Source organism: Meleagris gallopavo, chromosome 5, assembly GCF_000146605.3.
Source record: "Meleagris gallopavo isolate NT-WF06-2002-E0010 breed Aviagen turkey brand Nicholas breeding stock chromosome 5, Turkey_5.1, whole genome shotgun sequence".
In the NCBI taxonomy this organism is placed as follows: domain Eukaryota; kingdom Metazoa; phylum Chordata; class Aves; order Galliformes; family Phasianidae; genus Meleagris; species Meleagris gallopavo.
In genome coordinates this window covers 20,286,998-20,314,322 of record NC_015015.2, presented here as the reverse complement: position 1 = coordinate 20,314,322, position 27,325 = coordinate 20,286,998, and the positions used below count along the sequence as shown (strand labels likewise).

Sequence of the window (27,325 nt, the reverse complement as noted above, 5' to 3'; positions counted from 1 at the left end):
AGACCAAATCACAGTGCCTCCATTCAGGGCTTTCTGAAATGTCTCTGAACAGCTACAATCAATGATAAATTCAAGGCTTGCAAGACTGGAATTTCTATTTGAAAATATTCTTTGATCGTGGATGTTTTCAAACTCTTTCCAAATTCCAGCACAGGTCTAAATAAGATCACTGGAACTCCAAAAGAAAACCTGGAATGGGAGTTTTGAGGTTGCAGCCTTATCATAGCAATGCTTTTTCCTAGCCAGAGCTTCCATGACCAGTGCTGCTTCGCTGCTATCTTTCACCAGTATTTGAAAAACCTTCCAGTGACGCTTAGAACTGGGCTGTTTGACAAGTGGAGGCCACACCTCTGCTTCACAGCTGGAATGAAGCCCAGTCTGTGTGAAACTTCAGACTAAGCCTATAGTAAGCAGCTATTCGCAGCCAGACGTCTGGGGGTTCCGCATTTTTTTTTTTTTGGCCAGGTTTTCTTTTGAGACAACAGGCCATTTTTTTCCATGTTCCATGGGGTGCTGCGGGGCTCAGTTCCACCCAGAGTGCTGCCTTTTCTGGCAGCTGTACTTTTCCAAAGAAAGGAGAGAAAGGAGAGTGGATTTTATCGCTGTCAGGTAAGACAAGTTGTAGCGCTGCCTTTAGTATTCCTTAGCTGATCTGTTTAGCAATGACTTATTGCTACTGCATATGTATGAAACTACTCCTGTAGTGGTCAAACAGAATATTTATAACTGAGGGAAAGTTTTGGTAGTGTAGATTCCAAATTTTTTTTACTAAGTCTGTGTTCTGAGTGAAACAATGCAGGCATTGATCTCTTGGTTCCTCAGGTTCAGGGGAACACGTGGTGATACTTCACAGGGGGGAACTCCAGCGTGTAGACTTCTCATCAGTAGAGATAAAAGGGTTCTTATGTGTTTTCTTGTGAAATATCCTTGATTGCCTTTTCCTTCCTTTTTATTGTCCACCTTATCTCACCAGGCTTTATACTCTGAGGTAGACAAGGATTATTGATGACTTAAACCATCCATTCATAATGCAGTACAACCACATTAGATAAGTGGTTACAATGTGTTTGTCCTTCAACTGATTTTTACTTATCATTCTATTGTATAAGATGGAATGCCTAATAACCTCAGTTTTGAATTGCACTCAGCTGTTCGAGAAGGAGTCTTTGCCCTAACAGTCTAATCTGTCATCATGTTGTCTGCCTCTCCTACTATAAATCTGGAACTTAAAATTGAGGTGACCACTGAATGTAATAAGATGATTCCCTGTCTGTAGGGCACTGTGCTCTATCATTTGCTTTGTGATGAAAAATGATTGTTGCTGACTTGAGGTGTGTTATTTATTTAGTTATAAAATAGCAAAGTTATATTGGCTGGTAAAGTTTAAAAAAAAAAAAAAAAGTATTAACTATTTAATAGTGAGCAATGAGGAGGGAAGTAGATCAGCATTTGGCTTTGGAGAATTCAGTATAATCAAATCTCTTTAAGAAATCTTACAGAGTTCAGCATAGAATACTTGTGTGCCCTGTACCTAAGATAACCTGTTTTACAGTCCCTTGCTGCTGCATCAGCATCTTCAGTTGAGGTGATGAGTACAGACAGTGGTTAAGAGTGAGAATTCAGTCTTGTACCTTCAGAGATAAGAATCTCAAGTTTTTTGCTACGGGAGATGCTACTGAGCTCTGAAGAAGGGGTGGTTTTGAAAAATCATTAAACTGTAAATTAGAAATTGACTGCTTGCATGTGTCACGTACATAGGAGCATTCTTATCTACACCGATGTAGACAAAATTGTAGTTGTCATTGAATTTCTACATACATTTCTTGCCTATCTTTTCCTAGATTTGTTTGGATTGATCTTATCTAATACTCATGCTTCATTGCTCTGTAAGCTCATCTCACGATATGTTACAGCATTGCTACGCCGTGGCTAAAAAAAATAATTATAAAAGGTGAAATAGGAGGCTCTAGCATACTGATAGCAGAGCTTTGGGAGAGCAGGAAGATATCTGCTGCATTATATGCCTTTAAATTATGATCCGGGTGAGGGAATTGTATCCTCAGTGATGTCATTGCTGGCTACAAATAAATGGTTGTTAGAGACCTTTGGAAGGGACTTCTGAACTTGTGACTATGTTGACAGATGGTGTGCAGTAAAACAGCCATGTTCTATCTTTGTGGAGTTCTGTGCTATTTAGTATTTGTAACATTTGAATTGAAGGTGATAAACTACGTTAGGGAAGATTGCTTTGACAGCAATGTGATCATGTAGCTTTGCCTCTCAATAACCTTGAAGAGTTGTGGCACCCTATAGGAAATCAGTGAGAGTAACTTATGGCATCTTGTATTCCTTGCTGTAGCCATTCTGTAGCTTGAGGAGGCAGAAAGGAGAGCAGACTTTGCCTGAGAAACTGTTCTGTGGTTAGGAATAAATAAATGTGATTAGGAAAGGCTTAAAAATAAAGAAAAAGCATCTGAGGAGCAGAACTTGGGATAAAATTAGAAGTGAAGTCACATCTTACTGCCAGACGGAAATGGGGGAAGGCAACATCTTGAACGTAGATGCTGCAAATGAAAGCTCTCTCATGGTAATGGTAATAGGCAAATAAGCTCAAATTATGTTATTAAGTTTTATTTGGCACTTGGCTATGAAGAATCTTAGGCTATACATGTAACTTTTACTTGTGGTGCTCTTAGTGGATGTCACTTAGTAAAAAGAAGTCCAGTGTAGTAAGTAGGTCTTGGATTTTCTGTATTGCTCAAACCCTGTTTTGCAAAAACTACCAAATATCTTAAGGTGGTAAGAAATAAGGGAAAGTGCACAAGTATGCAGCTGCCTAACAAGTACAGTACAATTCCATTTATTAGTTGGAGAACATTTAAGAACAGCTTAACAGTTGGAGGTTCATTATTTATTTTTATAGTCTAATCAGTGATACCAAAGGCTAACATTTTTATATAACATTTTGCACTCTGTAGCATTTTGTTGTAAGCAAAGATGCTAGTGATTATAGTTGTCAATGAATGCTTAGTTTTTCTGAAATAAAACTCTGTGGTCTCAAGTTAATCCTGTAGAAAAGGTAAGTGCAGACCTAGTGACCACTTGTGGAAAATCTTTTAAGAATAGAAAAGATTTCTTTAGCTGGCTGTTGCTATGACGGGGTTCATATTGTAATTGAATGTCATAATTCATGTCATTCTGTTTATGAACCTTATGCTATTGCTTTTGTCCAATCTCTGCACCATATCCTTTCAAGCCATTTTCTCTCATCTTCCCCTGCCATTCACCTACTTTTTCATGATCTTCTAGGATTTAGTCAGGTTTATATTCTTCCTCACATCTAGTCACTTAGAAACTAATATTACCTGCCAAAAATAGCCATATGAATGCTTTCCTGAACAAGGATTACATTTTGATCAGTGCTGATGAAGTAACATGCACTTTTAAAAGTGTTGATACCAGTAACAATTCCGAATGAATAGGAATTTGAGATTTGTTCTTTCTTGCTCAAGCTGCCATGAAGTTTGTTTCTATAAAGAGGTGTCTTTTTCTTTCTTATTGTTAACATGTGCTTTCTACATACTCAAACAATGCTATTAAGATTCTTGCTACGTCTGCTATTACTCAAGCATGCATGTATCCTTGGCAAGCCCTCTTAACAAACTAGTCAAGTCATTATTAAAATTACTTGAGGAGCTCCAGTTTCGTTTTATCCTTTGGTAGGAATGAGCTAATGAAGTAAATAAAAATTGACCTATAATTAGAGGAAACCCTAAATCAGAGACTTATTTTCTGAAATGTGTGGGGAGTTACCTTAAGACATTGCTCATTACCATGCTGAAAGGGAATTGAATTTCCTTCTAGCCTCCTATAGCCTTCCTCCAGGACACTAAAAATACTTAATTACTGACTCAATGTGGGGAATATATAGTTTGTTTTGTTTGACTCTTCTGGTCCTTTTCTCTAAATTGTCATTAGTGTGGTTACAGAGCAGATATTGTGATCGAGGTACATGCTGACTCATGTTCTTCCTGTCTTTTCAGTGGGAGAAGCACCCTTACTACAACCTAACAGTAAAAGTCCTCAGAGCAAGAAACATCAAGGGTACAGATCTGTGTGAGTATCTGGTAAAGATATTAAGAAAACAGATTCTTTGTTCATCAGTCATCTGTAACACAGGTATTATTGTTATGGGTTCTTTTTACATACACATTGTATTGCCTTGGCATCTACACAAAGGTTTCTATTGTAAAGCCTTAGCTATATTTTAAAGGCTTAATCTGAGGCCAAGATACAGATTAACACTGTTGCTTTGTGGAACAAAATCAGGTGAGTCCTGGTAACGTTTTGCTTCCTGTCTTTTTTTTTTTTTTTTTACACGAACTGTTGTGGTCTACTCAGCGTTCTTTGTCTGAGGTCAGCACTCCGGTTATGAGAAATGTTACCCTTTCCACTGCTGAACTGTCTTCCTGCACCTGGAAAAAGCAATTCGTACTTAAAAAATAAAAAAAATAATAAAAAAAAAATTGGAAGCTAGAATTTGTTAGTATTGTTTTCTTTCATTTGTCTGTTTATTTTGTTTGCATCATTCTGTCATTCTTCTAAATGGCAACCACAAATATGTTTTGGGAGTCAGCTGGCTGGAAAGCAGTTGGCAGGAAAAGATCTGGGAGTCCTGGTGGGTGCCAAGTTGAACAGGTGTCAGCATCGTGCCCTTGCCACTAAGAGGGCTAGTGGTATCCTTAGCTGTGTTAGCAGGTGCCAGCAGGTCAAGAGCATGATCCTGCTGCTGTGCTCAGTACTGGTAAAGCCACACTGAAGCGTTCGGTCCAGTGCTGCACTGTCTGCTATGAGAGAGATGATAATGTTGAAGTCTATTGAAGGGCTACTAAAACTGATGGATTGGAGCATCTTTCTCATGAGAGTCTGAGAGAGCTGGCAGAGAAGGCTCAGGGTGGTCTTATCGTTTTGTACAAGTATTTGAAAGGAGAGTGTTAGGAAGATGGGAAGATGGAGCAGGATTCTTTTCAGTGGTTCCCAGAGTCAGGACAAAGAGGCAATGGGCACAAGCAAACACGTGTTCCATCTGAACACAAGAAAAGTCTTTTTTTTTTTTAACTGAGAGTGACTGAACACTGACACAGGTTATACAGAGAGCCTTTGAAATCTCCATCCTTTGCGGTATTCAACACTGAAGATGGTCTTAGGCAATCTTCTTATATAAGAGTCCCTGCTTGAGCAGAGGATGGAAAAGATGACTTCAAAGATCCCTCTCAACCTCAATCTTTCAGTGGTTCTTCAAAAGAATGCTGTTATGTGACTGAAACTAGACAAATAATGTAGCCTGGTAGGAGTTGTAGAAAGCTCAGAAAATGAAATAGCTGAAAAGGAGTTATATAACTCCTATTATAGCTGCATAGTTCCTTGATGTAGTACCACTACTGGATTCTTGGTGCAAAGCAAGGCTTGAAAAATTATATAATAATACAATGTATTATATTACATGTAAAGTTATATTTCATAGAGTAAATTCAGGGCAAATTAACAGAAGGAAGTTTTTAATAGTCGTATTAAATTAACAGGATTGTAACAGCAAGGAAATGATTTTGCTTTGTTTCTGGTATCAACACTCCTTTTCTGAAAATAAATTAAATCTTTGTAGTTTGGATGAACCAGGAAGAGAAATACATTTAACATTCAATTTACTGCTGTTCAGAGCTGTAAGCTTCAAGGCATTTACACTACAAGCCCCATATTGATTTTGCACGTTTTTTTTTTTTGTGACACAATGCAATCTAGAAAGAGAGGAGCTCATGGGAAAGGGCATGTTTGAGTAACATAACTTTGTTGCATTTCTGAACCCTCTGCTCTAGTGTCGAAGGCAGACTGCTACGTGGAACTGAAACTGCCCACTGCATCTCCCCATGTCTCCCGAACTCAGGTTGTTGACAACTCTGATAACCCAGAGTGGAATGAAACGTTCCAGTATCGAATCCACAGTGCTGTCAAGGTAAGGAACGTACTTGGTGGAGCTGGTTGAACCATCTGTAGTTGTGTGTTGGCTTGCTTTAATACTTCATTCAAAACCAAGGGATCTTCGTTACTCTCAAAAGGAGAGGGAGACATAAGGTGATGGTTTTCTTCAGTGGTACCAAAAGCTGTAATATCTGCCTAGTGGTAACCACCATCTTTTGCAAATAGCAGCTAGAATTTGCCGTAATACTTTGTGATAAAACTCAAGAAAGGAAAGTTAGGACAGTGACTGAGAAAGCTGAGGGAAATTTCCTGATAATGCAACTTTTCGAGGGTTGTTTCTACTTTCACACTGTAGTTGTTGCCTTCTTGTAGCTCTGCTCACCTTACACTGACTATTGTTTAGGACTCCAAGTCAAATCACTCTGTCACTTATTTCATTTAGTTAAGTCTAGGAATGAATTCCTGTGATCAGAAAAAGCAAAAATCTTAGTATAGGCAGTACTTCTGCTGTCTGAGCTGAACAAAGCTTCCAGATTGTCAGCACTTATTCTCAAAGTAGACTCTAGTGACAGAGGGAAGGAAATAGTTTTTTGAAGTATTGGTTTTAGCATGACTGCCAAGTAGAAGCTTTGTGCTTAGTTATTCTGTAAGTTCTGCTGGAAGTGGTGAATTCCCTTCAGAGAAGGCAAACGGATGGGGTACTGATTAATGCATAAAATGTCTATTGTTTACAGCTACTGAAGTTCATGGAAATGGCTCTCTGTCTTCACTTGAGGCTGTTTGTTTCTGTTTGGTTTTAGAACATTCTGGAATTGACCCTCTACGACAAGGATGTCCTAGTCAGTGACGAACTCACTTCCATCGTCTTTGATGTAGGAGGCATGAAGCCGGGTCAGCCCCTGCTGCGCACTTTCAAGTTGAACCCAAAGGTTAGTCCTCAGCTCTTCCCCAGTCAGCTCTGAATAGCTGCTGTTCACTTTACTGAGGTGAGGCAGTGCATGCTTGTTTATCTATCTGTTGTAGAAATCAGAAGGAGAAAATATATTGACAGATGATGGTATTATAAATGGTCTTACTATCTTACTATTTTTTTTAAAAATAAAAATAAAAAATTGGGTGTTCCACAGTCTTTGTGGTGCCCAGCTACTACACAAAACTTGGGATGGGTGCTGTTTTACAGAAGATGTTGAAACAGGTTTTGGCTGTTTCTTAACATGCATAAGGGGCAGAAGCTAGGCTTAAAATGAACTGAATTTACAGCAATCCTTTTGTGAACTGCAGGCTACCTTATTTGTTTGATCATCGTCAGTTTGCAGTAAAGTTTATTGTTTCAAAGGTTACTTCTGTGTTTGGTAACTGAAAAGCTTATATACAGGATTACATACAATTACATTTAATTTCTACTTCATAGGGATGAGGTTGGTGCCTATCAGCTGCTCTCAGTCCTTATGATCTTGTTTATGACCTTGCAATAAGACAGCTTGTTTCACGTAACTAAAGTCGTGTCACCAACCTGAACTCTTTTGAAACTGCTTCAAACACATTCCTATAATAGGCTTAGATCACAGGTTTCTTGAAAAATCTGGCTTCAGTGCTGTTGGTACAATCAGAAGTAGACTAGTATACAGTTAGCAGGACAGTGAGTCAGTTAGAATCAGACAATGGCTTCAGTTGGAACAAGCCTTAAAGATTATCTAGTTCCAACCCCCTCATCATTGAGAGGTTGTCACAGGCCCTCTGATTTGTGATCACAGGCATCTTACTAAAACCCTTGTTCCCACTATTTACTGAATGATTAAAAGGTAAACTTGATCAGTAATTGTGGAACTGGAAGCAGGAACTTCAGTGAAAGAGAATTGCTCAAATTGGCTTCTACTCAGTTATTTTAAGGTTGATCTTGATTAATCCTTTAGTGCATATTGCTGAGTCAAAGTCTCCTGAGGATGCTGTTTTTAGAGGCAGAACTGCAGTATACTTGAGCTGGATGCGTGGTTTTTGATTGGAGTAATGGATCTGAGAGCCAAAACTCTTTTATCTCATGATCACACATCTATGTTTAATATAAGAAAAGCCTGGGAAGAGAAGTATGTTTAAAAGAGCAGCAAGAACAAAAAGGTATTATCTGTAAAAGCAAAAAAATCTGAAAGCTTGTCTTAGTTGTATTCAAGTTTAAGGGTCACGCTTCTATTTTAAAGGATAACGAAGAATTGGACGTAGAGTTCTATTTGGAGAAATGGTGAGTCTTACCTGAAGAGCTAAATGAACCTGTACTCTTGAGAGGTGATTTCTTTTGCTTTTTGTGTGCAGCATAGACTTGTCCATATAAAAGCTAATGCACAGTACTTCTCTGTGGTGCTTAAGCTAATCACCAGTGGCTGACAGCAAATGTCCTAAAAGTTCAGCCGCCAAAATTTGTGGAAACCAAAGAGGAAATAAAACAAAAATTGATTTTATGGGAATAGCAGCACTGCAAAGGAAGGTACTTCAACTTTTTTTTTCCCATGAAAATCAGTTAGGATTGAAAAGTTTGCATTCTTAAAGTATACAGGTGTTTATATTGTAAGGTTAGATGTGTGGCAGTCTATCTAATCTCAGCTTATCTTTAGGTTTTCAAATAATAACATGCATATAGTGGCAGAGGATTTTCTCCTTCAGTAATTTCTTGTATTGCTCTGTCACAGAAAATAGTGTCAATCTAGTTTGCTTAGATCTCTTGCATCCAAGGACCTTCTTTTCCTACTTTTTATTTAGACAGGTAATTTGAAACGTAAGATAATGCAAACTAAAACCGAAACTTATTTGCATTAAATCTCTTCCTTTCACAGCTCAGATGCTCCTACAGAGGTATTGACCAATGGAGTACTTGTGGTGAGTACACAGAAGTCAGTTATATATGTACTGAGACTTATACCTGATGGTAAGTATTTAGTAGTAAAAGAATTGTTTAGAATTGAAACCTTGCATTCAACTAACTCATGTTCTCTCCAGCACTTCCCTCTGGTTTTGAGTTTCATGTTTCAGTTTTTGAAACTTCAAACCAATTCGTGGGGCTTTTTTGTTTTGTTTTCCTCCCCAGTGAGACTATTTAAAATATGTAAAGGTGTTTTTGGAAGGCTGTTGAATCTTGTGGATAATCCTGAGTTTTCTAGATGCTGGCTGGATATAGTCTTCCTCCTTAACATTTCTAGGATTTTTTTTCAGTGCCATTTTTAAGTAGGTGATAAGCTTTGTGATATTTTTCTGTTCTCTTGGGGAAAATAAGCTTAAAAAAAAAAAGTATATTATACATTAAAAATACTTCTCTTTTCCCCAAAGGAAAGAGACTCAAATGATGATTTTTCTTTTTTTTAATAAAGAAAAAAAAGGAATATTTTGTTATTTTTAAAATAAAGAGTTTTTAACCATTTTTCAGGAAAAAAAAATGCTGGTTTGTAGTAGTAAAATTCTGCAGAACAGTTCACGGTAAGGAGCCCCTTATATTCATACTTACCTCAGCAAATCAGTCCTTTGTTCAAGCTGTGGAGGAACTTCCTGTCTTTGTGAGCAGCTATGCCCATGAGATACTAAATATCTCATTGGTTGTTGTAGAAGGGAAGCTGATGACTGATTGGTGTGAGAGACTAAGTTTCTTGAGGATGTGGATCATCTAGTACAGAAAGTCATGGCTGAATTTATGAATTTATTTCTAGGACCTGAACAGATTCTGAGTACATACTCACATGTGCATTTAAAAAAAAAAAGAGGAGGAGAAAGAAAAAGTGAACTTGTACATATGAAGTGCAGGTTGCGGAAAACAAAAACAATAGTACAACATAATAATAAGGAAACAAAAAAACTGGAAGAGGAAGAATGCTTTTGGTTCTGAAATGAACAAATAATCTGTTTCTGTTGAAACTATACTTGCTTTTTCTTTGGAAAACTAGTGTAATCCCTAATGTCTTTTTTTGATATATTGCATTTGTAAATCTGGTTCCTACCTATAGTAGATGGATTAAGCTTCAACTAGAAAGTGAACTCAGACCTTGTAATCAGGGCTGGTTTCTTCTTTTTGTAGGTTCATCCTTGTTTGTCGCTCCAAGGCACCCTCAACAAAGAGGGAAAAACGAAAGAGAAACAGCAAGGTATGATTGCCTGCAGGATTTAAAGATGTTTCTTCTATGGGAGAGAGAGAACTCTTGATACTGTCTGTATAGTGCGTTCTTACTTACTGATTACAAAATTGACTTTTTAAGTTAATTTAGTATTGAAAATAAAAGCTGAGTAATATTGTGTTGCTTCCATTGGGTGTCTTGTGAGGGAGACTTGAGTCTCAACTACGTTTAATTTGGAAGATTTAAATAAATAGATTCTGCAATCTAAACTTGTTATTTTAACACACAGGTAACTGTGAGGTCAAGCTGTCTGTTCCAGGGGCATATCAGAAGCAGTTGTGTATTCCTTGGAGTTTGGACGATGAGGAGGAATGTGGAACCTCCTTTGTCTTTCACGTGGACAAAGAAATGCATCCAGAACTACAAGTGGAACTGGAACAAACCATATCTTTCCTACAGGTAAGCAGCTGTGCTGACTGCTACAAAGTTTATACACGCTTTTAAGTAAATTCACCCTGAAACAGCATCTCCAGTCCATGAAAAAGCCTTTAAATACAGATTCAATATCCTCAATTTCATCATAAGAAGGCCAGGGATCTTCAGGTGTCAAGGGATGTCAGTTTTAGATGTATTTTTTGGGTATGTGCAGATGTCAAAAGCAGTCATACTGTTAACAATTTTTATGGAGCTCAAAAGGCATTTTGTTTTTTATTAGGATGGAATGAACCCTGATGTTGAAAAGCACTCTACGATTCTAGGACAGGGGACTGTGCCACTTAATTCCCTCCCTATTGGGAAAAAAGTTGATAAAGTTGTTCCTCTGGGAGAGGTAATGTGAATGATTTATTTATATATATTTAACTTATTTCAGATGTTGCCTTTATCCTATAGGCGTTTTGAAAGTTAATTGAATGTGATTCTTAGGATTGCTGTTTTCTTGTAGCTCAAGAATGATATAGCAAGCTCAGTGAAGCTCTTTTAAAAATATATTTTCATGATGGGGTCTCGCAAAAACAAGTCAATGGAAATGACTGAAATATCAGAGGAGGAGAAAAGCAAGAAGCTCGTAGAAGAAATGAATCTGCTCAAAGAGCAGAGTGAAAATGTTTGTTTGCTGTGGAGATTACTGAAAATGTCTGAAATGGACTGAAGATAAAAATGTTCCACATGTAGTTTTGTGGGTGAGAGTGATGTTCCTGCTAGTATCTGGTGGCAATGCTGATGTAATAACTTATAGTTAGTAGTACCACCTATGAAGTTGTTATCAATTGCAGAAAATTTGTTCCGTTTTTACAGGAAGAAAATTTGGATATAAGTTTGAAAGCTGTAGAGAGGTGAGTGGGAACTTCAGTGATATCTAAAATGAGGAAAGAGCTTTATTCTTGCGGAGAAGGACTGTGCCTGCTGCTCTGGGAAGTGCCACTGTCTCAATGTGTCTCCTGGGACAGATTAAAGAAAAAATCTTGGTTGTTTTTCTTTTGCAATCTGTGATTATTCTTTTTGAAGGTACTTTCTCAGACACTGGCTTCAACCCTGCTGAAACTGGGGCAAACTTTTCTGTTTTCTAACTTAAACACATGAAACATGGTTAGCTGATGTTTTAAATATTATTTAACTTTGATAGCTGCAGATAATTCCCAGAATATACATGGTGCTCTACTGACAAATAGGAGAGGATAGCTCAGAGTGTGAAGAGCTTGGATGGGTGCAGGGTGTCCAGACATTTGTTTTAAAATTACAATCTCTGTCTTCCTTCATGTTAATGCCATGATCTCAGTTGCCCCTTATATAATCTTCATTCAAACACTGAGAATTTTTTCTTCCTTTCTGTGAAATTCCCAAAGCTTAGGCTGTGATTGCTTGACACAAATACTGTAATTGGACATTAAGGAAGAAGTGCACCAGAGAGACGTTTCATTTTTAATTCCAAATAATCTTGTTAAAAATAGCTAGTCTTACATATTACAGAAACATTTCATGTGATAGTCATCTAATAGTTTAAGCCAGTGATTCAGATCATCACTTAGAATATACTTTCAGAAATCACTTTTCCTTGGAAATTACAAACCTTTGAAAACTTTGTGTTTTTTTGTTTGTTTTTTTTTAATTTCTATTTTAGCTCTTGGGATCTAGATGTACGACTGGGTTTTGACCTCTGTAAAGAGGAAAGAGAATTTGTGGACAAAAGAAAAAAAGAGTTTCTGAAGCACTGAAGAAGACTCTTAACTTAAAGCAGTCCCCCCAGAGAGATGAGGTATTGAGCACAGTGGGAAACTAATAAAAATCCTTTGTGTTTGGCTGGTAGTTAGTAAGGCATGTAGGATTCTTCGCCTGTAAACAACGTGTGGCTTACACTTACCATGAGAGATCCCTGCAACATTTCAGTTGTGAAGTCTCAAATCTTTTATTTCTGAAATTCTGAAGGACGTCTCTGCTTTTGACAAACAAAAACTTGAAATTTCTGAGTGTGTGTACTTCCTTTAGCTGAGCTCTTGTGTCTTGGACTTTGAGCTCTGGATTCTCATGGGAAAGTCAGTTTCAGAGTGGCATAATTTAATCTTGGCACAGCAGAGCCGCTTCCAAATTGCTTATTTAATGATGGTGCTATTTCTAGATAACCTGATGCATTGTCCTGTGAACTTTAGGTGCTCCTATGAGAAACAGTGCCCTTTTTTTAAAATTATTATTCTAATGTGTGTATTCTGTGGCATGCAAGTGAATGTGCAGTAATATACATAACAACTTCAGTAAGTCACTGTTGGCTGGAATTGCTGCTGTCTTTTATAGTAAACAATATATTTAAATTACAAAATAGAGAAAGTGCTGATTGAAATCAAACCTGAAATTAATGTAAGTAGATATTATGTTTCTTACACAGGGTTAGTTCTGTTTAACTGGTGATTTGCTGGCAATTCAAAAGCCTGTGATTGACTCCTGTGTTTGGTGGCTGCAGGTTCCAGTTGTAGCAGTACTGGGGTCTGGAGGTGGGATGAGAGCACTGACATCATTCTATGGCAGCCTAGCTGGCCTTCAGCAGCTGGGCCTTCTGGATGCTGCGATGTATCTGAGTGGGATTTCTGGCTCTACTTGGTAAGTTGTGTGCAGTGCTGATTCCAGAAAGTTAGTTGAATATGTTAGTGTTCATGCAATAAATGAGTCCAGAACTGTATCTTTGCCATCTGTATACAATGAAGTTAAATATTTCATCAGATCTCACCTGAGAGTTTTAATATCAATCTTAAAGTCATTCTAAAATCTATTACTGCTTTTGACCCATCTGGATATTGGCTATATTTATAAATCTACTGCTTTTGCAAGCATGACAATTGAATATTTGAACTTTTTACCTTGATAAAGCTGCTGGTAGTCTCTCAGAAGCTTGATTTCAAAAGATTTCTCTATTTGTTTGCTGTCGCCAGCAAGATAACAAAGATGTTTCAAGTCTGGAAACACATTTGTGCAGACAGCTATGTTGCTATTTTCCAAAATGGTATATGCATCTGAGTCCTGGAATAGTGCTGGCTGTAGTAGTCTGGAGCAGTATGCTGAGGTGTCAGAGATGGTTAGAATGTTTCAGTAATTCAGTTCTTAGAGTACAGAGTGAAATAATCCTTTGTATCAGTACACTTTGTTTTCATGAAATGATTTCGCTGAGGAGTTGTGCAACCTGACAATATAATCCTCCCTTACAGTGCTTTGTGCAACCTGACAATAAAATATTCCCTTTAGAGCTTTGTGCATTAACTCTGATTTATATGATATCCTTGCACTCGTGATCTGGTCTGTGCCTTTTGATTCAAAGCCAGACTGTGAAACAGAACATAGGTCCCATTAAAATGAGAAACTGGTTTGTGTGCTTGATTAGCAGATAACTAAATCTGATAAAGTTTATGGCCTCAGTTGCTGTCTGCTAGCTGTCAGGGTTTTCAGCATGTTTTAAAGCATGAAGATCCATTATTTCTGTCTCTTGATGATCTTTTATCTTTTAGCTTAACTTCTCAAGCCCAGGAGTAAGTATTACTCACAGCAGTAATATAATATCTAGCTAAAATTATTTGTTTACGTAATGGCCATTTTTACCAATGATATTTAATGTAAATATTTTCAGGTGTTTATCAACATTATATCAAGACCCTAATTGGTCACAGAAGGACCTTCAAGATGCAATTAGCAGAGCTCAGAGGGCTGTGTCCAGCAGCAAAGGAGGGGCATTTTCCCCAGAACGACTGAAATACTATTTCCAGGAGTTGAGTGCAATGGAGAGTAGTGGACGGAAAGCTTCCTTCACAGACTTGTGGGGCCTTATTGTGGAGTATTTCTTACAACAGAAGGTAAAAGAGTTTGTTTGGATGTGCACTACTGCTTGTCTTCTAGTTGGGACCTTTGCAGACCTGTATATTAAGTGTCAAGAAACTAGATACTCTCCAGCTTTGTAGGCTGATCTGGAATAGGCAGTACTGTAGAATAAACATAAGGAGTTCTTGCTTCTGTCTGCCTTAGTTTTTCTAGCACTTTTCTTGGTAAAGGATTTTGTAGCTTTAAAGATTAGCACTATAGAAAAATGGAGTATGTGTTTGGAATAACTTGTTAAATTAATAGCTTTTGTATTCGACACGGTAAGCCTGAAAGAATGTTGATGTTGGTTCTGTATCACTATGCAATATTTATTATACTAACTGAAATCAGAGGAGTAATTAGCTTGTTAATAACACGTGACGTTCTAATTATTCTGTCAAAACCTAACCATGTGCACAGATGGAAGGAGGAAAGGGGACTTTGAATTCGCAGTATTGTTTGATGCTAAGAAACAGCTTCAAATTATTTAAGTGTGAGGACAGAATTTATCTTACTTAGCATGTTTCTTCTTCCTTGCTTGTAACCAGGAAGATCCATCAAAGCTGTCTGATCAGCAAGAAGCAGTGAAATGGGCCCAGAACCCTTACCCTATCTATGCAGCTGTCAATGTGAGACCGAATATTAGCAGTGGTGACTTTGCAGGTATGAACGTGGCAGCTTTATTTTGGCTTGCTGAAGTCCATAAATTCAATTCAGCTGTGCAGCTCCAGTCCTAGTCACTTACAACTTTTAAATATGAGGCAGCAAGCATGTGTAGATGTAAAGAGACAAAGACACCAGTGCCTGTGTACACCTGCATACCACTATTGATCTTTTATTTCTCCATTGTTATTCTTTTGTTCTGGAGAGAAATGTATATACCATGAAGAAAAATTTTAAAGCAGAACTTGAAGGACAGTAAATTTCACTGGTAAATATTTATGGAAGGCTTTCAAGCATGAGGGTCATTTCAATGTGCAGACAACTCAGGAAGCCTAACACAGAGTCATCAGAAATGTGAAATTAGTACTTTAAAAGTTGACGGTAAGTAGTGAGCAGAGCTCACTAGCAGCAGCAGAGCTGAGAAAAGTGAACTATCTTCCCTTAGATGTGATGAAAAAGGTTTAAGAGTCGAAATAGGCAGGATACTTCTGCAGTAACAAAGTCAGGATAGAGTGAAATATTTTTTTTTTTTTTTTTTTTTCCTTGGAAGCCAGGAAGAAAGGAGGTTGTATTTAATCAATGAAAGCCTGGACAAGAGTTTATATTAATGATATTTATCTAAAATAGAGGCTCCCTGGAAAGAGTGACAGGGAAATCCACAGTGATGGTAAAAGACGTAGATTCCCTTCTGCCCCCTCCCCCTCCTCGTGTGAATGTTAACTTCAGCAGTAAAGTGTTTACATGTAAGCTTACTCTGAGGTGAGCAAGTCCTCATTGATCTGTTGGCTCGTTCTTAGAATGGTGTGAGTTTACTCCCTATGAAGTTGGATTTCGCAAATATGGGGCTTTTGTCCGAACGGAAGACTTTGACAGTGAGTTCTTCATGGGAAGGCTCATCCAGAAACATCCAGAGCCTAGAATTTGTTTTCTACAAGGTATGAACTTACAGCAGTGAATAAAACAACTTTTAGGACTCATCAACTTTTAAATTTTGATCTCTTCAGATCCCAGAATCTGAAGAGGGGAAAAAAATGTCAAGTTCTGCTCCACAGGTTTAGGCACTGTTTTATAGTATTATAGTCATATACATTCCTACGTGTGTAAACAGATTCTTTAAAAAGCCAATGGTATCTCATTGCTTTTATAGTCATACTTGTAGGAGCTACTGTTCTCTGCTGTAATATGCTACTTCATTCCATTAACTTCATTTCTATTCCTTACCTACTTTTTTTAATGGCTGATACCTGTTTGACAGAAAATTGTTTGCATTCTGTCAACTTTATATTCCGTGTTATTAAAAATACGTCTTAAGTTTGCTTGGGTAGAATACTTTTCAGAACCTGAACAGGATGAAGTATTCAGAGTGTTAGTTTAATGTTTGGTGATAAACTGAGAACAAACATGTTGCTAAACAGGATGTACGTGGTAAGTAGAGATCCTTTCCCACAGATAAAATGAAATTATTGTGGGAATAAACTACTGTAGATGAAAATCGAGGCAGGGCATGGTGTGGTTGGTCATGTCATGGAGGGCTACTGCTTTCCTCAAAGTTGAAGTGAATTATCCTGTGCTTCCAAGTATCTTCATTTGACATGATGCTCTTTTCCAATGTTGCCCTTGGAAAAACACTCAGAGTTTCTTGACACTTACTGCATACTTGCCTGTGAGTGTTGTGGTGCTATCTTCCTAAAACTAGTGCCTGGGTGTGCCTGAGTAACAAATCAATTCAATCATGACATGCCCTTTAAAAGTTCAGTGCAGGAGATGAGGCAAAATCAGAATCAGAAATGCTGCTGTTAGTGAATTTGATTCTATAGGTCTTGGTGTTAGGCTGGGCTCTCCAACTCCCCTTTGTGATCATAGATGTCCTTACAGGCTTTGCATTGAAAGACTATACCCTGTTTGAAGCATCCTCCTTGAAAATGTCTACAGGCAGGCAGTGACAATCTATACACAAAGATATTATTTTATTGGAATCAGTCAGGAACATGAAGATTGTGAATTTTTTATATCGTGTTTTTGTCTGAGTTGGGAAAAAAAAAACATCTGAAAAAAAAAAAAGAAATAAAAGAAGTAAAGCTAATGTGCCAGAAGTATTTTCTTTCCATAACTTTGGAACACAATAGTAGTAGCTTGAAGATGGAATTCTTCTTTTGGTTCAAAAGATCTTTAGGCCCTGGAAAGCTTTTAAAGCTTTCTTAAAGCTGCTGCTTCAATCAGACATTCTCATGTTGCTGATACACAGAACTTCTTTGCCAATTCAGTCTTGCTTGGTGTCTGCTCTGGATATATTGGTGATCTCTCTCAGTAGTTTTGCATAGGAAACTATGCACTAAGTCTCTTATAGCTCCCCACAATCTCTCTACCCAATCTGCTGTTGATCCTAATATCAAAAACTTCTTTAGATCTTTTCATTCTCTTTGCATCTTTTCTCATATAAGAGCTTCTCTTTCATGGAAGTTTCTGTATTTACAGAATAGTGGGGGTCAAATGGCAGCCCTCTGCATGACAGGTAGCAGTTGAGGTACAAGCCTTTTTGCACCAGAGAAAAAAAAAAAAAAAAACGTTTAATTATTGAAGTATTATTCATTTCTCATGCAGGAATGTGGGGCAGTGCCTTTGCTGCAAGCTTAGATGATATCTGCTTGAAAGTGGTTGGTATAGGACTGAGCTTTCTAGATCCGTTCAAAGATGTTATCAAAGTCATAGGTAAGAACACTCTTTAAAATTGTTGGATTTTTCTGAAGATTCCTGGTTTTGGAGTGACTTTAAAAAGTAATGTGACTCAAAAATGTACTACATGTTGTTTTGAAGACTAGCATTTCCTTTTGTTCTGTGTATTAATCTGTACTATCACATATGGAGATTAATGGTAGTTTTTATTTTGTATTTTTTTTCTATTTTAATTTAATTTTTTTTAACATGACCTTAACTATAAACTTTCTCTAGTTCTGGGAGATATCTTGAGCATGTTTTGCAATTCAGGGGGTCTTAATCATGAGAAGAGAAAGACAAAAGCTATACAGATACAACAGAGGTGAAGAGGTGAAAAATAAGTTTTCAGTTCACTTCTTAGCTTGATTTATTTATATATGTATATATTTACTAACATTGAGTAAGCTGGTTGTACATTTTTGTTCTCCGTTTGTACAATAACTCCCTAGTAGTGTGAAGGAAACTTATTAAAAGCTGAGAGATGTTCAGGTGTGTTTTTATAACTCCATACTGAATAGTGGCAGGAGAGATTTTTTTCCTCTTTGCAATTGTTTTGCTTCTGTAACTATAAATGTGACTGAAGTGATGACTGTTGTTGTCTTACGAGACAGAAGTGGTTGTCACTTGCAACAAGAGTTTTTGTGTGGATTTGAAATTAAAATGGACAATGATTTGTGTAATTCCCTTTAAATACGGTGAGTAAACATCCAACTATAGAAAATACAGCTGATTGAAATTTAATTACAATGCTTTTTAATTAAAGGACAAAGTCAGCCTTAGGACAATTGGTTAAACTTTGTAGAAAAGAGGTCTGATTGAAATGATGGAGCTGTGTGAGATTTGCTATGTATTCTGTATTCTTTGTGACTTCTGTAGATGACTGCAGAAGATTTCATTTCCGAGATCCAACACGGCTGAAGACTCGCTTGATTGTACCTGGGGGCCCGCTGTTGCAAATCTTCCAGGATTTCTTCAAGTCCCGGGTCACATGTGGAGAGACCTTCAACTTCATGCATGGATTATATCTTCATAAAGATTATGTTAAAATCAAGGAATTTGTGGTTTGGAGAGGTAAATGAACCTGTATATGTCTGGAATGTAAAATATTATGTTAATGTTCTGTAACAGGCAATGTTACAGAATGTAAGAAAGATTGACTTTGTCCCACTGCAGTCAAGGAATTTACCCCTTTTTATGTCAAAGCAGAGATTTGATCCACTGTATATACTCTGACGAAGCAAGCTCATTATCAGATTTTTATGACCAATCTCAGTACATGTTATAATGTTGTTTTTTTTTCTTACAACCCTAGCATGATTTATGTTGCTTGTAGTCAGCAGTGTGTAACAAAGCATTATAGTTACTTTTGTTACTTGGAGTGTCTTACAGGCACTCATCTGGATGCGTTTCCCAACCAGCTGAGCCCCATGGAGGAGAACTTGTATTTAGTGGATGGTGGCTTTTCTATCAACTCTCCCTTTCCACTGGTACTTCAACCAGAGAGGGATGTGGATGTTATTTTGTCATTCAATTTTTCCTGGGAAGCTCCATTTGAGGTAGGAGACACAGCACTATTACAGGAAGATGAGAGTGCAGAATCATGTTCAGGATGATAGCAGACCAGTTGATGTTGAATGCAAACACTGATGAAAGACTGCATTAAAATGAATCCTCACCACTTTAAAACATTGTTGTACCATGCTTTTTACTCTCAATATCACAAGGAGATTGGAAATGGCAACTGAATGATTCCATTCAGAAGCTTATCATGTTACCTAGAATAAGAGTATTTGTTTACTTCTACTTAAGATCCTTGTTGCAGTTGGTGACTTTCTTCATGCAAGTGAGTTTTCCTGTACATACAGGTGTTTAATTTTTAAGTGCAGAGAAGTTATGTACACTTAGAGTAGTAGAACATAAAAAGTTTCAGCAAACTGTTGATGTTTGGTAACACTTTTTAGTTCTGTACTTCTGTATCACCAGCCAGAGAAGTTGATTTGTGCAGTCTTAAGGTGGATTTCTGTCACTTGTTTTGTGAAAGAGCCTCTCTCTTTGAAGATTCTAGTTACAGATACAGTGGTTGGCTGGTATTCTATCAGAATGACACTTGTTTTTGACAACAGGTTTTAGAGCTGACTCAGCAATATTGTGAGGAGCGGGAAATACCTTTTCCAAAAATCAAAGTGAGTGAGGAAGATGAGAAGAAGCCCAAAGAATGCTATGTGTTTGTGGATGATGATAATCCAAAGGCTCCCATTGTGCTCCACTTCCCATTGGTGAATGACACCTTCCAGAAATACAAAAGTCCAGGTAAGGAGCTTTGACTTCAGCTTCCAAAGACTTTGGATCATGAAGGAGCTGAAATCCCTGAGGAAGAAAGTGTTTCTTTCTTTAGGGAAAGAATTGTTGTTCAACTGTGAGAAATAAACTGTGATATTCCCCTCACATAAAAACACAAGCCTATTACGGCTGACATTGTTTTTTTTTCTTGCTGCAGGAGTTAAACGTGAGTCAGAAGATGAGAAATCCTTCGGTGACTTTGTAATTGAGACAAAAGATTCTCCTTACCGTACGCTAAATTTCACCTTTGAGCCGTATGATTTCAGCAGGTTAGTGGAAGTGAATCGCTACAACGTTCTAAACAGTAGCGACACTCTTTTCAGAACCCTGAACTTGGCTCTGCAAAGGAGAAAACTGAAGAATGTCATCAATACAGCCAACACATGAACAGCTTCCATCATTGAGAAGAAAGACGGGCTGTGGTGCTCAAACTAGAAACTCTCTTTCTGAGAAGAGAGTAGAGAATGCAACATTGAAATTTCATTCCAGGTGCCATGCTCTTGGAAAAACCTGAGAGAGAATGTTGTAGTACAGAGCAACAGAGCATGTTGCTATGTTAAACAGGAAATAGAGATATGTTTATGTGGTGAAGAGTAGTTACTTAGCCCAGTTCCTCATCTAACAGTGGCTGATGACTAGAGAAATCTAGGCAAATAGTGCAAGCATCTGGAAATAATCTTCAAAATTCCACTGTTTTGTGGATGAAGGATTTTTTTTTGGTCAAAGCTGTATGAAGAAACACAGATTTCTTCCATACGTTTCTTGCTTTTTGAACCTCTGTAGTGTAATCATTTACATCATCTGGCCTTGAATTTCTCTCATTGTAACCATGCACTAAGGGAGAAAAAGTGTCCTTTTGCTTTCAACTTGTTTCAACTTGCTACTGACTGATGCCTATGTATTTGAAAACATAGGAAGGAAGGCTCTTAGGAAGAGTCTGAATTAGACTTTTTTTTTCTTTATGCTTTCATACTTGTGCTTGCAATTCAGATATACCTTTGCTCAGGGAAACAATTCGTGTTTTCATTCTATAGAAATATTGTTGGTCAAGGTAGGACTGCTTTATAAATGTTAATAAATAAAATAACATCAGGTGGTGCTATGCTGAAGAGTGGAATTCCCTTTGCAGAAAGCAAAATGATATCAAGGCTTATGAACAGATATGATTCTTGATTTCTTTTTTATATGTGTTCCTCTTTTAATAAAGTTCACTTTTTATAACATGCTTTTCACAATTATTCTTATTAGTACTTGATAAATATTTATTTTAAAGAGTAAGCAGAATGTCAAAATAATGACATATTGCAGAGTTTCTTTTATTACTTCATTAGAACTGATGGAGTCGGAAAGCACCAGTCCATTTCTGGCTGTGGTGCTGCACAGCAGTAAAAGACATCAGTTCATTATAAAGCTTCTCTTGTACGTCTTCTCTTTAGGTCTTAATTTTTAGATGTTTTGAGCAGTGACTTCATTTGGGCAGTCAAACTTGATTGATATCTGGAAGGAAAAGTCCTTAAAACTTGCTTCCTTAAGCTGAACTAAAAGAAACAGCAGTTGAAATTGCTCTTTTTAAAAAATTATTGATGCCAGTAACCTATCTGCTTTGTAGGACTTGGACATTTTCAATATACGTTTGGTGATGTTTTATATATCTTTCCACACAGGATTTTCAAGTGTTCTTGTCTCAGCTGCTTTTAAACCTCATGCCATACCTTTGAATTTGTAGTGGGATTGGAGTTTCCTGAGCTGGTTTTTGTTCTGATGTGAATCTGAATTCATGGCTTGATTACTTGCACTTCCTTGCTTTTGAGGTTCTTTCCTAATAGGAGAGGATTTGATGCTGTGGGGATGTGAGTATTTCTATAGAAGGATATAGGTGGGAAGATGGAATGTCATCTGCAAAACTGGATCTGCTCAAATTTGCTAGCCATGTACAAAAGAGTCTTTTAAGGTACAGCTTCTCAGTAAGTTCAATAAGTAGCAGTGCTTCTGTTTTGAAAAGATGTGAGGTCTTGACAGTTCATTTTAATTTGCTACCTTGATGTGTAAATAGCCACCTCTACCACAACACACAGTTGCAAAAGAATTGTCCACGGACAGGTCAGTACACTCGCAGCACTACATGCATTCTTCAGTCTTAAAAATGCCAGAAACTTCCACTGAGAAATTGGAGGTGACAGAATTGGAAAGGTGAAGAATCACTGGAAGTTGTGCTAGTGAGCTGAACTGACTCACACTTAGATCACAATCGCTTCATTTTGTTGTCCCCACAGCAAAATTTCTATAATTTTTTTTTTTTTTTAGAACTGGTTTAAAAGTTTTTGGGCTTTGATTTGAACTGAGTGAATTAACATACTACTTATATGTGAATATCTTTGCCCCAGTCTTTTGCAATTCTTGGTTGTGTTGTTAAGCTTACTTCCTGCTCTACGGAATGTGATCATGTGTAGCCCTGTGCTGCTCCCTCCTTAGCCTGAAGATACAATTAAAGCACTGCGGTGAGGAGGCAAAGTTCTTGTGGTCTAAGGAGCAGATTAGTGCACTTGAAAATGTCTATTTACCCATTCCAGTATTTATATGGATTATATCCAAAATCTTCCTTCACTTCTAACCTGACTATTCTGATGAAACAGTGGCAGAGCTCAGCAAAGTTGCATAAAAATGTTTGTTATTCTAACACTCTTTATTGCATGAAGATATATCAACAACTTCTTTTTTTTTTTCTGAGACTAGTTTCTAGCTAGATTTCCTAAATATGGCATCTGGGAGGGGAGCATCGGCAATGGTATCAAACTTTGCTTCTATTTATTGTTCCTTTTCATAGCACCAGTCCCCTAGTTGAGACAATGACCACTGGTGTTTTGGTGGTAAGGAATTCTTTGCATCCTGAAAGTGATTGGCTTATACAGTCTGAGCTACAGCACTTGCAGATATCTACATGCTTTTTCATATGCAGCACATTTTTTAATGCATTAAAGGGAGACAGTGCCTTTTACATGACACTGCAATGACTCTCCACCCACTCTCCAACCTGCTGTATTTATAATAACAAAATATCATAAGGCAAGGCCTTGAACTACAGGGACAGTAGCTTCATTAAGCTGCTGCCAGAGTAGGCTGCTGTAGTTAGTGGGAATGCTGTTGTGAGGACTGCCTCCTACCTTAATATGTTGGCCTGTGATGTCAGAGGTGGATGTTTCTGTATGGTAGTAGAGGTTGAACCTCCCAGCAAAATGTTCCATTACTTTTTGTTGTTGTGTGACAGATGGCAGGAGAGGGGCAATCTGACAAAATGGCGTCTAACATGGAAGTGCATGAAGCAAAAGTGTGTAATTGAATTCCTCCATGCAGAAAAAATAGCATCCATTGACATTCACTGATACGTGGTGAACATTTATAGAGACTAAACAGTGGATGTGAACACAGTGAGGTGGTGGGTGATGTGTTTCAGCAGTGGCGACAGCGGCAATGAGTCACCTCTGCTGATGCAGAGCTCTTGCTCATCGCTGATGAAAATGCATGGTAATGATGGTGACTATGGTGAAAAATAATGTTCTGTAGTTGAGAATGTGCTCTATCAATAATGTTATTGTACTCTTTGTATTTCTACAAGTAGTAAGAACTACTAGTTGTAGTTTCAAAGGACATAATTGGGAGGCATTACTTTTGGAGCAACCGGTGTACAATGAAAATCAAATATTGCCATTCATTTATATTTATATTACTTATATTCATTTTCTCTCTGGCAGAGAAAAATAGTTGGAGGTAAGGAAAGTGTAGTTCTTTGAAAGTGAAATTTCCTGGTAGCATGCCTCATCTCTCCTGCTTTAGGTTCACAGGTGTGTAATCATGCCTACAATTTTGACTGTTGCACTTTTATCCACAATTTTAGTTAAGCTCAGCAGTGCTGTTGCAGTGCATCTGTTTCTGTTTTCCTGGTGAACTGATTGCTGGGTTGTTGATCATGGCATTCAAGTCAGCTCAGGTCTACTAAGGGTTTTATAGTGTCCTAAAAACTGGAGATCATGATGAGAATTCCAGAGAAACAATGATTAATACCCACGTGCTTGCCTCATATAGTTTCATCCAAGGGTGTTGATGTAAATACCAGGCCAAGGTTTCCTTGAGGGCAAACATAGAGCTGCAAAGCTTGACTAACTAGTTGTGATAACTTCCAGGAGAAGAAAAGCTGCTCAGAACGTTGTGGATGTAAAATTCAGATCCCTTGTTCTTCTTTTTCTTTTTCTTCTTTTTTTTTCTTTTTAGCTCTGCAATATAATTACTAAGTAATTAAACTTTTGCATGCAGCCTTCAACTTTAAAACAAACAAAATCATAACCCCAGTGGAAAAAAAATCTCATTAAAAGTTAATGATAGTCACTCACCCTGCCAAGCCTGACCAATGAAAACACTTTCTGCTATGTGACAAGTGGAAATTGAAGCAGACTTCTATATTACTGCTGTGAGGTTAACAGTCTCTGATAGGTTCTGCACTTTTGCAGTATATTTATGTTTAAGGGATCCCACTGCATCAAACCTAAATTCTAATGCAAAAGTGGTACTACTGTGACATTATGTCATTGTCAGGGTTAATATAAGCATGTTTGAAGTTGATGGTATGAGGATCTTTCTCCTTTCGCATCTACCATACAGACATTGACACTGTTTAGCAGTGGAGATCCACGGACGTTATTTCCCAACTCACCAGGAAAGTTTGTTCCTGCCAGCAAATCAGGGAAGCTGGAAATGAGAAGCTTGGCAGGGAGATAGCTTCAGAGCGGGTGAGACTGTATTTTACAAGTGCTTCTTGAATGCTTTGTCTGCAGAAGTTAGCCAATGTTTTGTAATGATGTGTTCTAGAAAATGACATCTGAATAGCTGCATTCATTACTCATTGTGAAACACAACATGCTTAAGCATGCTATATCTTTGAATTCACCTTTGTCTCCACTGTGGATGCATTTCTGAAATCTGCATTGCTAAGCACACGATGCTTTAAGGAAATTACACCAGAGGTCTACTTAAAAATGTGTCAGTGCATTAGAGCATAATGTCAGGAACAAACAGTGATTAAAAAATGAAGGAAACGTTTTCTGGTTGACCCAATGCCAGATGAAGGTAGGATCACCTGTGATGCACTGGAATACGTTGCCCAGAGAGGTTGTGGATGCCTCGTTCCAGGAAGAATTCAAGGCCAGGCTGGATGTGGCTGTGGGCTGCCTGGTCTAGTGGTTGGCAGCCCTTCCCATGGATGGGGGTTGAAACTAGATGGTCTTTGACATTCTTTTCAACCCAGGCCACTCTATGATTCTATGACTAAGCTTCTAGTTCTGCCTCTAAGGCAGGTGTTCTAAAAGGCTTTCTAAATACAAATTACTTCTTGGAAATGTGATGTTTATGAATCCCCGCCCTTTTTCCCCCCCCCTTCCTGACAGTGATCCCTGGGAAAATGCCTGGGCATGCCTCCAGTCTTCTGAAATATTGGTGAATCCACCATCAAAACACCTTAACCAATCAACTTTGAGGTGGAACTGTAGGATTTATCAGTCTTTATTTTTCAACCAGCGACTATACAATTGCTCAGATCATTGTATAGCTGAATCAGTGGGATTTCTGAGGCTCTACATGAATGCCTTTTGTTTCTGTCCTGGTGTTACTCTCTCCCTGCAATCAGCCCTTAGGTGGCACTCTGTCACTGGAGTGTGCAGCACCTGTATCTACACCTGAGCCCTCCCGACACTACTGCCAAGATCTTGCTTTCTAATACAATTCCTTAGGAAGTTACGAATGCACCAACACTAATTCCTTCCTTAAGTTCTTTCATGGAACTTACTCCTCTGTGGTAAAAGTCAAACTGCTCTTATGAATCAAAGCCTATCTTTTTCTCTGAGGAATTTTTCTGGGATGGAGTAAAGGGCAGTGATGGAGGAGGCTGTCTATGGGTTCTTGCATCTAGAGGGCTGAAATCTCAATGTCCCATACGCAGTGAACGTAGGTACAGACCAACTCAGTCCTGTGCTGGCGACTGTCTTCTCAGTTTAAGCAAACATCTATGCTGATATAGTGGCTCTGCCTGGAAAGGAGCTAGCAACATAGTGTCCAAGTAAAATATTTGAGTAGCTCAGTGTAGGGTGGGCTTTTAAAATGCTTCATGGCTGCTGCTGTCTCATTAGCAGACCTCATTTATCCCCGTCTGTACAGATGTTTTTCAGGGTAGGAAGAGGGAGGAAAGCAAGTTTCTGGCTGCTGGTGACTAATGCATCAAGGTGATATAGTATGATAATTGTAGGCACTGAAGAGAGCTGGGCATTTCCAAAGAGTGCTTCAGCTCTTAGGCACTACCAGAGTGTGTGTTAGCTTGTTTCTTTCCAATGACGACGGTGATTCAGCTGCAATTATAAGCTTAATCAGTACTTACCTCAGTCCTGCTGTTGCGTATCAAAAGCCTGCAGCTGTAATCAAGTAATAAAAGTGAGCATCACAAAAGAACATGCACCAAAGATGTCCTGGGATCTTTTCTTCTTCTGTCATAGAAGTGCAATAACTCCGATCACTCTGAGGCTGTTAGTCCCTGAGCCTTTTCGCGCACTTGACCTTAGATCCCTGGTGTAGTATCACACTGCACTCTATGTATTACAGATTAATAGATGCTACTTTCTGATCTCAGATGTGTGTCTGAGCTGAAAATCTTGGGAGATGAGATGCAGCATTCCCTCTGCGCTGAGCATGATGACTCGAGTAGTGCAGTCTGAGGGAGGTGCTCATGAGCAATTCAGTCCTTAGGAGATTTCTTATACAAAAAACTTCATATCATCACTGTGGTAAATCTGCTTTTGTAGGTAGAGCTCTTTGTTTGCTCTTCTTTCTTATGACGTGCCATCCATGAATGGCCTGAATGTGGAAATTGCAGTAAGGATGGGAGGTGAGCAGGGAACACAGCACACTGTTTTAAGGGTGACTTTTGATCTAGAAGAGCTGGAGGGAATACATTGCCACCAAAATGAGCCGTAAAATGATTCAGAGCCTGAACCAAGAGATGCAATGGCTGTTGAGTTCAACCTCATGTAACAGCACGAGCTGAATCTTTTGCTCGAAATCACTGAGCGTTACTTCAGAAGTATGATCGCATAACCTAAGTTAAATAGATATGTTGCAACAGGACTGTCCCACAAAATAATATTAAAAAAATAGTCCAGCAACAAAAG

The 27,325-nt window shown here is 38.1% G+C and overlaps 1 protein-coding gene across 1 annotated transcript; it reads left to right on the top strand.

Moving 5' to 3' along the window:
* Window positions 1-375: 375 nt before the first annotated feature.
* Window positions 376-21,341, top strand: LOC100543562 (cytosolic phospholipase A2 zeta). The gene is given in 21 exon segments (XM_019615518.2): window positions 376-609; window positions 4,044-4,116; window positions 5,874-6,010; window positions 6,777-6,905; window positions 8,172-8,212; window positions 8,802-8,844; window positions 10,031-10,097; window positions 10,357-10,526; window positions 10,783-10,896; window positions 11,364-11,401; window positions 12,187-12,260; window positions 12,263-12,321; window positions 13,021-13,157; window positions 14,176-14,398; window positions 14,951-15,065; window positions 15,863-16,000; window positions 17,667-17,774; window positions 18,657-18,851; window positions 19,170-19,336; window positions 19,904-20,090; window positions 20,278-21,341. Coding segments are annotated over 21 exon segments (2,556 nt in total). The 5' UTR covers window positions 376-498; the 3' UTR covers window positions 20,508-21,341.
* Window positions 21,342-27,325: the final 5,984 nt, after the last annotated feature.